Source organism: Danio aesculapii, chromosome 1 (assembly GCF_903798145.1).
Source record: "Danio aesculapii chromosome 1, fDanAes4.1, whole genome shotgun sequence".
NCBI classification, from domain to species: Eukaryota; Metazoa; Chordata; class Actinopteri; order Cypriniformes; family Danionidae; genus Danio; species Danio aesculapii.
Window position 1 is genome coordinate 42,112,969 of NC_079435.1, and position 15,081 is coordinate 42,128,049.

The 15,081-nt window shown below is 36.8% G+C and overlaps 1 protein-coding gene across 1 annotated transcript in view; it reads right to left on the reverse strand.

Annotated features, from left to right (window-relative positions):
* The window catches only part of rnf38 (ring finger protein 38), a 68,728-nt gene extending 57,510 nt beyond the window's left edge, over positions 1–11,218 (reverse strand). The window contains exons 1-2 of the mRNA XM_056460743.1: positions 11,132–11,218; positions 8,636–9,248 (exon numbers count right to left, since the gene is read on the reverse strand). Coding sequence (XP_056316718.1) covers positions 8,636–9,170 — 535 coding nt within the window. The 5' untranslated portion in view covers positions 9,171–9,248; positions 11,132–11,218. The remainder of the gene's footprint in view (positions 1–8,635; positions 9,249–11,131) is intronic.
* Positions 11,219–15,081: the final 3,863 nt, after the last annotated feature.

The window sequence follows — 15,081 nt, forward strand, 5'->3', positions numbered from 1 at the left end:
CAAATTAAGAGTTTTTCCTTAAAACAAGCAAAATTAGCTATCAGTGGGGCAAGTAAAATTATCGTGTTTTCGCTTTGAATGTAGATATTTGGACTATAAACAAGACAAAAATTCTAAGTCTTTTTTTCTATTCCGTAATAATTATATACAATTCTATAGCTTGTGGTCAACTATTTATCAGACACACCATTGCATATATGTGATATGACTATAGCAGATGCGCACATTGCGATAGACACTGAAACGATGTATTGTGCCGCCATAAGACAAACTAAACTAAATTTAAAACTAGATTTAAAAAGAACTAAATAACTAATGGGGTGAGTGGTATGCCCACATTTTGATTTCACAGTAAGAGTCATTTTATTTCATGTTAACAATATATTTCACCATATTGTTATTTAAATAATTAATTAATTCAGAAAAAAGGGTGCTTATAATAAACTATAAAAAGGGAAAAGGACATCATTATTTTCATTAATTTGGATGCACGTTTTAGAGAAGTATTACATTTACAGAGTCATGTCAGCTTTTCACAATAAATTAAATTCAGACTTGTAATTTTATGAACCCAACTGATGCTTAGTTCATAGATTTAACTAACTATTTTCTTTATTATAGTAAAACAGCAGCCCCTGAATAAATAAAGTTATTAGAACAGATCCTTAATCAAGTAAGGTTACAAGATTAATGTCAGTCAATAAGTCAAATAATTTTTCTTTACTCTGATGACTAGACCAAACAAGACTAATCTTTTTAATGACATAACTTCAAGTTATTTGTGTATTTTACTTTCATTTTCCCGCATGTGGATCAGTCCAGTTACCGGGTAGGCATTAGTACCTGTGGGAGGTTGTTAGTTGTAAGAAGCTGTAGTGTTTAACTTCCTAAGGGATATTGCACACAGAGTTATTCTGTACTAGAGTTCCGATACTGGAATTCGGTACCAATCGGTACTGAAATTTTAAAAACATCAATTACCTGCTAACATTTTAGCGCCGTTGAGCGTATTCTTAAACTCGCCTGATTTGCCATTGCGTTCAGATGCTCAACAGAAATGATTGTGATTGGCCATGAAGGTCATCAGTTCACCAAACTCATTGCTTTTTACAGCATGTAAACACAGATACAGGGACACTGGAGCATTTCAAAATCATGTCAATCAGCTGGTTTGTCTATAAGCCGACACACAAGCAATCCGCAGATGAATTGTGGCTTTAAAATGCTCCAGTGTTCCTGCATCTGTGGTGAGTTTGGTGAACTGATGACTTTCACGGCCAATCACAGTCATTTCTGTTGAGCAGGTGAACACAATGGCAAATCAGCTGCGTTTAAGAACGTGCTCAACAGTGCTCAAACGTTACCAGGATTTCAGTATCGATTGGTACCGAATTCCAGTATCACGACAACCCTATCATGTAATCACATTTGCAGTTTTATGTTGGCAATTCAAACCTTAAAATCATAGGTAAAATTCTCTTCATATTGCTGACTTACTCAGGCTCACGCACACTGAACAGATGTTGGCCACGCCCACTTATTTACATATCACAGTATACACAGAACAAAACATGCACTGCAATTATAAAATTACACTAACAACAATGTATAGCATCATACCAGCCAGCCCTAACTAAAACTACTTTTTTCTTAATTCACCGTTTTTCCACATTTATTATGAACATATTTTGACACTACATTGAAACATTGGATTCAGAAGCTTGCGCATTTTGTTTCTTAGTACAACAATATGTTTACATGAACCAGCTGCACACAGTTCTGCACCAAAACGAGACTGCCTTGAGGCTAAAACATGTTGATAAGTGGTGAACTGTTGGAGATGGCAAACTCTGAGCCAGCAGAGTTTCATTACGTCTCTATTTTGAAACAAAGCAAACCAACTAAACAAAACGCCCTAATATACCAATTACAGTTTATGCCCAATTCATTTTCCATCCTGCTTTTAAAAATTGAGTCAAACACTGTTATTACACCCAAAACAATCACCCTGCATCACTTTCCCACCCAAGTGCCTTCCATTTTGACCAAATCATTTAATACGGTCATAACTTCATTATAAGGCAGAAACACAAGCATTTATCATGTGCATCATCACACACTCATCTGTATAATAGCACCAAAATTTGAGGACTTTTTAATTTCGTCAGAAATCTCTGCATAACCATCAACATATTACAGCTTGTTAAACAGAGCTGATAGTATTCAATCTAAAGGTACACTCTATAAACGGTTATTTAATCATCCATGAAGAATCAATAGATGCTTTTCAACTACATAAAAGATTTTTATAGTGGAAAAAACTATTTAGATTATTAAAATATTCTTCATACTATAAAGGTGCATACATTTAACATTGTTTGGAGAAAAGCAATCCAGCAATTCCATTAACATACCACACAAGTGATAGTTTTAAATATGTGTGTGTGGTTTACATTTTTTTTACTGAAATACTGATTTGTCCAAACTTCTACAGGTGGGGTATTAAAGTTCCACAAAGAACATCTGCCACATTTTTTCTTCTTTAAGTGAAGAGCAATTTATAAAAAGGTCCTTCCACTTAGGGCTGAGTGATAAAATCGGTAACACTATTGTCAATAAAAAAAATTAAATAAAAAAATATTCAGTATGTAGTTTCGGCATGAAGCACTATAGTTTTATTAAAATATAGCTGCTGAGCGTGCACCTTAAATGCAATGCCAATAAGGTGCAAGTTTGTCATTCCCAATGGAGGCGGCGACTTGAACAATGCGCACATGGAAGGGATGCGCACATGTTGTGCAAGTGAACCACACGCAATTTTAGGCGCAGCTAGTTACGAAATATCTCAACTTTTCATAAAGCTGCGAGCACACCACGATTCATGCAAGTAGAACTAACCAATCTGCTTCACACTTTGTATGGAATATACACATTTCGGTAATAACGGCAGACTTATTACCTCAAACAAACACAGCGCACCCAAACACTGCAGCACTTTTTACTTTTCTCCATAAATTTGCATCGGAGCAATGATTTGAAAGTTTGTCATCCTCTAAGAAAATGGCTGATCGTCACCTAATTACGAGAAACGCCAGGGGAGTGCAAGCGCAAAGTCCAGTGTAAATGGTCAAGGATTCCACACACTCGCACTTGACACTTCAGGTCAGAATAACACATGCGAAAATGAGTGCTACACGAGAGCTGTCACTGGTGTGACTTTTTGGTTTCTTTTATTGTGCATCCCAGCCACCAGCACCCCATCTGAAAGATTTTTTTGCATAAAATTTGTAATACTGCAATGCGTATTTGAATAATGATGGTTGGTTCCTTTACTTGAATGTTCAGAATGATCATAATTTGTTTACAGAGTTTGAGGTTTACTGTATCATTATTATTCACAGCTTAAAGTTTGCTTTGATTATTCAGTGTTTACGCTTTACCACCACACATTTTACATTTTATTTATCAAGTTTAAGAGTCTCTTTAACACTTATGTTTATTTTATTATAAAGACATCAGATATTTTGTTTAAATATTTTTTTTTTACTATTAAAACTATTTGCCTTGGTAATATTGGCAAATTAAAATAAAGTGGATACATTTTTTAAAAATCCTAATATTCCTAAATGTGTTGGTAAAAAAAATACTAAATAATTATCGATACCAAATGTTGTAAAACATTATATTGTGATAATTTGTTTTGCAATATCACCCAGCCCTACTTTCACTATTAATGTTTAAGTCTCTTCATAAAACTACCAGATACAAATATAAAACATTTATTTTTTCATAGCCTAAAAACGGTTTAATGAAAGAGTCTTTTGGAAAAGCAGTGAAAAATCCCTTTTCATAATCTTCATTTTAAAAAGCACAGCTAACGTCATAATCAAGATAACCAAACTATTTCATCAACACATGCAGAAGGGGTGGGAGCTCTGATGGAATTTTATGAATGACAGACACTCCAGCTCAGTGGAAAGCAAATTGTGTGTGCCAGCTCTTCGTCATTAGAAAATAGGACACATTAAACTTTGATCGGAAAAGGTGGAGAGTGCAGCGTTTTATCCTTAATCCATTCAGTTACCTCTAACATACTCTGTGTTTCTGTTCAGAGTCAGCAGAACTGAGTCTGGACCGGCCCCAGGGGGGATTCTACACCCTTCAAATGATCTTGAACTGTCCACATGCTCACACACAGACACTCAAGAGCAAAGGGACTGCATGCACACAAGCCCACCAGAAATCCTTTTCTCTATTGATTTTATGGGACCTGATAGCCTTTTTTCCTCCCTCTCCCGGCTCAGAGCTGAGAATAATGCCGTACACCTACAGCCGAAAAAGCCTCAGGAGGTCTAACACGGTTCCTCCCTCTATGCATACATGTGCATTTACAGGCAAATATGAGTTTGATGAGAGGATGAAATATGCAAGAGGGTAAATGGACAGGGAAAGTCAGTGTGAGAAAATGAAAGGGGGATCGGGTGGACAAAAGAGATAAAGGGATGAGGAATGAGAGCGAGAGAGGCGCAGAGAGAGAGAGCGCTTCTGTATTGAGAGCAGATGGTGTTGAACTCAGGGGATTTCAGTGTGCCGAGCTTCTCTCATTATCAAAGCGGCCTATCTGATCTCAGTCAATATCACACACACACACACACACACACACACGGCTACTGTATATCCCACTGGTCAATATCACGTATACACTCTCAGGTAAAGTACCTCTGATTATCCATCCAGTCAATACTACAAGCTCACACTGAGGTGCATTCGCATATTGGGACAAATCATGGGACAGGAAAAAACAGCAAAGACTAGCTTAATGACTAACGGCCATAACAAAAAAAGCTCTAACGCACACACACAAATGCTAGTCTATGAAGTGGCGGCAGCAGGCAGGCAAAGCAGGTCGCTTGACGCTCACTCCATCAGACAGGTATTTCCAGTCTGGGCTTTTTATAAAGTGTGTGTGTTTGGAGCGAAGCTTAGCCACAAAAGCAACTGCCAGTAGGCAAACACACCTGGGCTTAAATGCAACACCTGAGATATTACAATCCTCCCTCTCCGCACATGCATGCGTAGTCATACTGACTCTGCACGCATTTTATCTTTTTATTTTAGCACGTGTTATGTCATCAAAGCCCCGCTCCCGTCTCGTAACAGTATACGAGCGGTGGATACATTAACTCTAGCTGAGCGAACACATGGCCATGTGTGTGTTCGGTCCCACCAGCTTGTTGTCTGTCAAAAAGGAAGTGCTCTGGCTGATTAAGCCCATCATGTGGCAGGAAATAAGGATGCCAGAGGCTTGAGCGCTTTATATTTTGGAATTTCCATTCGGCTACACTGAAATCGTAAAGCACTGGGATGCCGTTGGACAGACAGGGCAATTGGGTCAATTATTAACTTAAATCCAAAAGTCAGTGGGAACAATTGTCCTATATTGTGAGGTGGGGGGGGGGGGGGGGCTCTGATCTATTTTGGACTAGGGAATAACAAAATTAAGCATTTAAAACAAAGGAGAAGTCATGGCTTGTGTAATTGAATGAATGCTAGCATGTCTGCTTGTACATGTGCATTACATCCTAATACAATAGAAGATCAAATCAACTGCTTAAGATGAAGTGCTGAGACTCAATAAGAACGTTTGAATCCATGTGGTGCTGATTAGAACTTATAAGTTATAGGAGAAAAACTGTTTGGTTTGACATCCAGACAGTCACTAGCTATGTTTCAATCCAAAATTGTGAGTTAAATTTAGGCATAAAACAGGAATATCGCATATAAGACATGCGAATAAAACAGCGTTTCCGTCCAACGAGTCAAAGAGAACAAAATCGTCACTTCTGGATTAACTGACGCCAAATATCAAAAGTAAAAACGGAATTTCTGCAATAGAAGCTGTATGAATTTTTTTCTTTATTTACTAAATAACTTGCGCCTCAGAAGACGATGCCGACATGCAATGAATACGTGGTGGCGTTTGAAGGCATGAGACGCAGAGCACAGACGCTCTTGACAATCTGGAAGTAATATTATAGTAACACTAATACTGAAATGGTTAAGGCATTTTAGAATGACCAAAACAACATTTTAGATGTTTTACAGTGTGCTCAGACTGCTGGTTTGCCCATTCAATACTTTTTTTTTATTAATACACATACTGGAATTTGTTCGGTAAAAGTGTTTCCATCGCCGTTTATGCGCATTTTCAAAATTGATGCACATCTCTCCAAAATGCGCATGAAAATAGATCGATGAAAATGTAGCTAACATGGTAGCAAAAAGCACTAAAGATCTGTTGAGTTCTTCACAAATTCATGCTTAAAGTTTAAGACTCTGTTCATGCCTGGTATTTAAATGAGACATTTGTTTACATCTGGAGTTTTAATCCACTTCTTTTATCTTTTGACCACTTCTTTTAACCACTATCGTGATTTCTTTACGGAGAGGGTCCATTTGTGGGTGTATATGATATTTTGAATCTAATATTAAAAAATAAGATCACATAAGAGAGCAGGAAGGAATGATGAGAATTGCAGCTTTCATTTCTGCTCTTACAGCTAAACTAAAAACTGTTGGCTTGTGCTGAAATCAGAACAAGTAAAAACACTTTTTACATTTTATTTTTCACCTTCAAACCAAACTTGTGATTTCAGATGGCAAAGTTTAAATCCCATCTGGGTGGTGCACTTAAAACAGCACATCCTTTAATGTTTAAGAGTTATGCCAGTAGGCAGAGAGTAGGTGGTCTTTTGTGGCTGTTAAACAGCATTTGACTGCACGAGTGTCTACACTATGAAAGCAAATGAGTTTTTCCAACTAGGTCTGGAAGTGGTAGAAAGTGGACAAGCTCAGAGTATTCCAGGCCCAACTACAGCTATATTTAACATTGTCCACCTCTGACTGGTTCAACAAAAGTGCATCGTAATACCGGATATAAACAGTGCAAGGCTATTAATGAAGAGATTAGAGCTCGTATAGACTGTATGTTATTCATATAACACCAATAGTTTCAGACCAAGACCCTCAACTTCATTACATTACAATTAGGGCTGAGCAATAAAATAAGTATCGGTATTTAATCTGTAATTTTTCCGTTTACTTTCCCTACTATGTTTTTATATTATGATTTATATTATTATGATATTATGCTTCTGCCAAGTGTAAGCATTTGGTTCGGCACAGCCTTCGCATACCTGTGCACCTCTCAAAAAAAAATTGTACGTTACAAAAATACGTAGCACAAGCTTTGTGATTGGTCAGTTTGGTAGCGGCGACGATGGTGGGCGATGTGGAGAGCCGCGTTTAAGGCAATGTGCGTTTTAATTTCAGTTGTTCAGAATTGATGTTCAATAAAATATTATAGATAGTAGGATAGTGTGCGTTTACTTAATTATTTTAAAATCAAATAACGCACCCTACATTCAGAAATCTCTCACTTTAATATGCGAGCACATTTACTGTACTAAACCAGTGAACTATGAGGGACAAACTAAATATAAACAAACTAACTCAACTATGAACAAATCATTAAATAAATAAATAATCGTTCATTAATCGCAACAGAGTTAAAATGTTCAGTTAATCGAGATTTTGATTTTAGGCCAAATCACCCAGCCCTAATTTCTACATACATATCTATGTGTGTGCGCGATTCCTATTGTCTAATATTCTCTTAGGTGGTATTTAGTGTGGCAAATCACAAGTGTGCATGGGTGTTGGGTGGGACTGTTGATTTTTGTGACTTATATAGATATACAGTTAAAGTCAGAATTATTAGCCCCCTAAATTATTTGCCGCCCTGTTTATTTTTTCCCTTATTTCTGTTTAACAGAGAGAAGATTTTTTTTTCCCAACACATTTCTAAACATAATAGTTTTAATAACACATTTGTAATAACTGATTTATTTTATCTTTGCCATGATGACAGTACATAATATTTTACTGGATATTTTTCAAGACACTTCTATACAGTTTAAAGTGACATTTAAAGACTTAATTAGTTTAACTAGGTAGGTTAAGGTAATTAGGCAAGTTATTGTATAACGATGGTTTGTTCTGTGGACTATCGAAAAAAAAATTTACCTTAAAGGGGCTAATAATTACCTTAAAATGTGTTTATTCTAGCTGAAATAAAACAAATAAGACTTTCTCCTGAAGAAAAAAAAATATCAGACATACTGTGAAAATTTCCCTGCTGTTAAACATCATTTGGGAAATATTTATTTATTTACTAATATTCATTTATTTACTAATATATATATATATATATATATGAATAAATAAAAGGGGGTTAATAATTCTGACTTCAGCTGTATATATTTTTGGTCTGATGTCCGATATGAAATAACATATAAACAGTCCAATAGAACTCCGCAGTACAACATCACTACAAAACAGATGGATAGTCCATAGATGGTTCTTCATGGAACCACAGATGCCAAAAACAACGTTTATTTTAACAACTAGGGGGTGAATTTCCTGCCAGATATGGTCAAAAACAATCACATGTAGGTTGCAGATTGTGTGGAGACCATGTTCCAAACAATTATATAACAACATGATGGTGTCAGTATCTCCAGTATCTCAGTACATGCTTACAGTCTATCTCCAAGATTGCTTAAAATCATCTTACCTGCTCCAGAGTTCCTGTGCGCTCCAGGCCCTGCGTGTCTGTGGGCACCTGGGGAAAGCATGCTCCCGGGTGGGCGCAGGTTTTCCGTGTGACCGTGAGCTCCAAATTGCTGTTGTTGTTGGTGGTGGTGATGATGGAGGTGGTGGTGGTTTATTCCTCCAGCTGGACTCAACGCACCACCGCCACTCCCAGAATTACCGTTCGGGTTAGATAATCCACCATGGTAAAATCCCGACCGCGACCGTGATCGAGTCCTTGGGGGTTCCATAGTAACCGGATGGGGGTAATGATGATGATGATGGTGGTGGTGGTGGAGGAGGAAAGGGGAAGTGGGAGGGGAAAAAGACGCAGCAGAGGAGCTTTCAAGTGCTCCAGAGAGTCTAGTGCTGCCCAGGCTGTGGCCCCCCTCCAAACCCCCGTATTCCGCTGGCTGGGCCCCTGCGTCCTCGCATAAATCAGCACGCTTGGGAACGGGGTCCGGGGAACAGACGCGGGGCTCTCGAGACGCTGAATGACCAGTAGTAGCGATTGGCATTTCCTTTCGGCTTATATGATTCTCCCTCTCTCGCTTCCTCCTCTCTGATTCCACGCCAGAAAACACAGAATAAAAACACTGTTTGAAAAAAATAAATAAATAAAACACAGTTAAGTCAATAAAATTCTTTAAATACACAGTTTCAACCACTAACTAAATATATATTGAGTTGCTAAAAGAAGTTGAATTAAAAAACAATCACTATATATGACTTATTAATTATGAAAAACTTATATGTACAGAAAAAAGCTGCAAGTTGCGATTACCAGAATTTTACTTAAAAAAAAAAAAAAAAAAGAAAAGAAAAGAAAAAAGTTACAAGCATTTTAAAGATGCTTAGTCACAGTTTTATTGATTTATTTACAGTTTTAACTACACCACCAGTCAAAAGTTTTGGGTCGTTTTTTTATTCCGTAAAAATGATTCCCGTTCATCAAGGTGGCGTTTATTAAATGTAAACAAAAAAAAAAAAATGTATACTTATTGCATGTATTTTCAAATAAAATTATTAGTCCAGTAATTTTTGCTTTTATTACTATGACCATTAATAATAATAATAATAATAATAATAATTAATATGAGAGTGATTTCTGAGGGATCATGTGACTCAGAAGACTGGAGTTATGAGGCTGAAAATTCATCTTTAAATCACTGGAATAAATTATTCAATTAAATTATAAACTACTTTTGAACAGTTAATGTTACATCATGAACTGCATTTTTGATTAAATAAATGCAGCCTTGGTGAGCAGGATAAGCTTATTTTAAAACATTTAAAAATCGTACTGACCCCAAACTTTTGACCAGTATATATATATATAGGATTACAATATATAAAGAAAAAATGCAGTATTGAGCCTAGAAATGTTTGATATGTTTAGACATATCAACATGCATACATCTAGTTATATTAATCTATCTCTTTTGTATAAACAATTGCCACACAAACCTGCCTGTCTGACGATCTATAAATAGATTTTAAATGCAATGTTTAAGCTTTCTTACTTGAAAGTTTTAATAAGCTTGAACTATTACATGTACAAGCCTACAGTTTAATACAGAGACCCAATACCGAAATACAAGACATTTAAACGAATCTACTGATAATCTATCGAAAGCCTTTCAAATAAATCTCATTTCATTTTAGGCGTATCCCGCTTACTACATACAAAACTATTATAAACAGTAGTAAATAAAGTCATTCAGACTCTTCGTTGTGTCTTTATTTATTTTTAAAGTACTTTTAACGTTTTTGACGGTACAAACGCCAAACTTCCCAAGCCCAGGCAAGTCATACCAAAAGAGAAATAAGAGATAAAAACAACACAAAACTAGCTGCGACGCTCTAAACAACACAGCACAACACGTGCGTTGTGTTTATACTGAATGAAGTAAATAAAGTATATTCATAAGAAGGGGCAGCAGCTGGTCATCAGACACTTCCGTGAAGCGCTAGCGTTAGCTCTCAGCTACACAAAAACACACAAATACACCTATTAATATACGACTACCACTCTTCTAGCATACCAAACACAGAGATATACTCTACAGAAACATGCTTACTCCTCTACGCGCTGTTTAACGGATTTAAATCACATCTAGAGTGAAACCATGTAGATGTATTAGCTTGTGTTAGCAGTCAACGTAGCGCTGGCTTTGGTCCACCATCTGCCTTTAGTCTCACAAAACTACCACAAATAAAGCCCTGGTCGTCCTTTAAAACCTCAGGGCCACATGTCCTGAACAGGCCGCTCGTCGCTTATCAACCCCCCAGGTTTATGACAGACATTTATTTTTTATAAACTGTGTTTTTGTGACGATCAGCAGGAGCTGAAGCGTTGTAAAGTCCCTAATTATATTTACATCAGTGGAAAAAACAGCGAAAAATGGCTCTTTTTCCACTCCTCCCACTCAAACAAAGGTATTTATATATAAGCAATGAAATAAAAAGCGGAACTCACCCGGAGCTGAGTGGAGCTGTGTGTTATGAAGTGTTTTTGAGCTGATCTTTTGGCGTGGTGCTCCTGCGCTCAGACGGTGTCAGTGAGAAATAATGTGACAGACCATCAGCGCGATTTCACAGCTCCACAAAGCAGACCAGAGTAGTCGAGCGCAGAGTCCACACAGACCGCCGACAACGCACAATATGAAGAGGAAAAAATTGCACTCATTTCTCTATTTACAAATAAGACCCACTTCACAATCCTCCATTTTCAAATAAAATCAAAACGAGACTCCTATTTATATTAACTAAAGCCTTAACATCAAGCTAAGTGGGCTGTCATTTCTACACTGTTGGTAGTTTGTTTACATGGCACAATTTTAAACCTGTATAGATGAATTGTTGTTATTTTACATATACTTTTTCACTTTGTCTAAGACTTTGACACAAGATAAGCTCCAAGTACTTAAAATGGATAGGAAAAATCCAAATTTACTCACTATATACTCGCCCACATGTGGGGGGTACCTGGAGGGCCGTTGTAGTACTGGGTTAATCTCCAACCTGCCTCAACACACCTGCCAGGAAGCTCAGGTGGTTCCAAACCTTTATGAGTTTCTTTTTTTCTTGAAATATTATAGCTTATTGTGTTATTTTACATATATTTTCAGTATGTCTAAGACTTAGACTCTCTTTAAGAGCAGTTCAAAAGGATAGTCCATCCAAAAAATTGAATGTACTCTCTATTTTACGCACCCACAAGTGCCGGGTGCCCAAGCTCAGTCCTGGAGGGTCGTTGCCCTCCTGAGTTTATCTCCAACTTTCCTCAACGCACCTGCTAGGAAGTTCAAGTGGTTCCAAATCTGTATGAGTTTCTTTCTTCTTGAATTATTGTAGCTTATTTTGGTATTTTACATAGAATTTTCAATGTGTATAAGACTTAATCTCCTTTTAACCCTAACAAAGGGATTGTTCATCCAAAAAATGTAAATTTACTCTGTTTACACTAGTGATGGTGCCCAAGCTTAGTCCTAGAGGGCCGTTTTCCTGCAGGATTTATCTCCAAATTGTCTTAACACACCTGCCATAGGAAGCTCAAGTGGTTCCAAATCTTTATGAGTTTCTTTCTTCTAATGAACACAAAAGAAGATATTCTGAAGAATGCTGAAAACCTGTAACTATTGATGTTCATAGTAGGAAAACAAGTTCTATGGAAGTCAATTACTGGTTTCCAACTTACCTCCAAATGTCTTTTGTGTTCAGCAGAAGAAAGTCAAACAGTTTTGGCCCAATGGAAGGGAGCGTAAATGATGACAGAATTTTCATTTAACTTTCCCTTAAAGATTATACGCAATAAATAGGGAGGGCTTTTGTTAAAATTTACCCCACTACAAGAGAAATGTTTGTCATTGAAGTATCAAATATCCTAGTGGTGATTTTTAAATTGGTTAAACTAATGTCAGTAAACCACTGAACTACTAAACATGAAATGAATGATAGAGCAAATCTGCTAATGAAATATATTCAGATTAAAACTAAAATCCATTTGCAGAACATAGTATTTATATAATAAATATTTACAGTACTATACCATGTGTATCTTGTGTAATTGTTTTAAACTTTTGTGGCATAGCAGCAGTATATTTTATTTTGTTAGTGATTACTGTGATTATTCTATACATAAATGTCATAAAGTTCATAAAGTTTTTTTGTCAGATATTTAATAACAATAGCATGAATAATTCATTCATGTATTAATTTTCCTTCAGCTTTTCCCCTTATTTATCAAGGGTTACCATTGCGGAATGAACCACCAACTTTTCCGGCAAATGTTTTACACAGCGGATGCCCTTCCAGCCGCAACCCAGTACTGGGAAATACCCATACATGCTCTCATCCACTACAGCCAATTTAGTTTATTCAATTCACCTATACCACATGTCTTTGGACTGCGTTAACATGCAAACTCCACACAGAAATGCCAACTGGCCCAGCCGAGACTCGAACCAGTGACCTTATTGCTGTAAGGCGACAGTGCTACCCACTGACCCAAAGTGCCACCCAAAATCAATAATAGTATCTATTATTTTAATATGAATTTATTTGTGACATCTAACAATAACTTTAAAAACCACTATTAATAAAGCATTATCTTTAATATTATGTGTGGGGGTTCAATGCACTGTGGCGACCCCTGATTAATAAAAGGACTGAACCGAAAAGAAAATGAATGAATGAATTATGTGTGTGCTGTTTTCTTATCACTGTCACCTCATAGTTTCATAAATGTGTTTATTTAACTATTTATCATCATATTACTTAAAAAAATAACTTTAACAATTGTAGCTGTTATTCTTATTCATTCATTTATCAACCTAATTAGGGCATGAAAGAATGATCTCTTTTGGTACACCTTGAAACATTAGAGCACAACGCTCGGTGATGCCTATGGAATCGATCGAGCTTCCATTGCTCTGGTCTAGTTGGAGCACTGAAGGGAATGCAAAATAGAGAGATGCGCCGCTGAAGGGGAAACGCGTGAATAATTTACAAATGTTAGATGCTTCTCCAATTCATCTTGACAACACGCGTAAACTGCCTCCATTCACTTAAATATCCCCTGCACTTTTTCGATTACTGTAAACGTTTGATTTGCTTGGTCTGTAGATGTTAACACGGCCCACTCTCTGGGGCTCGTTGGACATTTAAACCCGATCACGCCTCTTGTTGGCCAGTGGACATGGAAATAGAGCAAGGCAAAACAAAGATTAGATGATTTTTACAAAAGTACTCAGTGTACTTTAATTACGCTGTTCTAAATCTAACTTTCACGTGCTTTAGACTAAATAAGAAATTTCATAAAAGTAGTAGTAACAATGTTAGCTTAAAAAAAAGACATCATTACACACAAAAAACATATAATTCATTTGATTTACAAAACATTTTGAAGGTATTGGTTGTAAACAAAAATATTCATTGGATTTACTCAATGTTTTTAAGTTAAATGATTGCAAACTATTTATATGGGCTGAATTTACACAAATTATATGTATTAATGTTCAACTTTGTTTGTTTAAATTCAACCCATATAAATAGTTTGCAATCATTTAACTTAAAAACATTGAGTAAATCCAATGAATATTTTTGTTTCAATGTACGCCAACATTTTTATTTATTCACCATGTACTTATTCCAAACCCATTTGAGTTTCCTTCTTCTGTTGGACACAAAAGAAGATATTTTGAAAATGATGGGAATTGGTAACCTTTGACTTTCAGAGTATGTCCTGTCAACCGGTTACCAAACATTCCTCAAAATATCTTCTACTATGCTCAAAGGGGAAACAAACTCAACGGTTTGGAACCACTTGAAAGCGATTAAATTTGCATTTAGGGGTGAACTACCCTTTTAACATATTTAACCCAGAAAATGTCTCTCTTTTTTTTACAGGGGATTCAATAAGCTAACAGATCTACATTTTCTTCTCTTCAAGAAGTCTTCAATGAGTCACAAATGGAGCTGTGTGGGTGTGTGAGTCCCATTTTACAATCCACCTTGACGCACAGTTTTTATCTCACTTTCTTTTGAAAACACACTCACATGCTTTCCAGAATGTGTGTTTGATATTCATGTAAGCTCCGAACCCAAAGCAAGATCTTACATTGAACTGCACATGGGAAAGACACTACACACTTCTGGTAGGCGTGTTCTGTGGTGATAATTTAAAGATTGGGCGAGAGATGGCAGCAAGAGGGGCTGCTTTGAAAGGAAATATGGGGGAGTGAGTGATAGAGAGAGGGAAAGGGGGATGGGGAGAGAGAGAGGATGGGGGTAGGGAGGTGTGTGTGTGTGTGTGTGTGTGTGTAGGGGGGGAATCGACTGATATGCCCTCTTATTGGTTTGTTCAAATGGTGGGGGAGGGGCACCCAGCATACACCAGCTGTATGAGGAGAGAGAGGAGAAACAAAG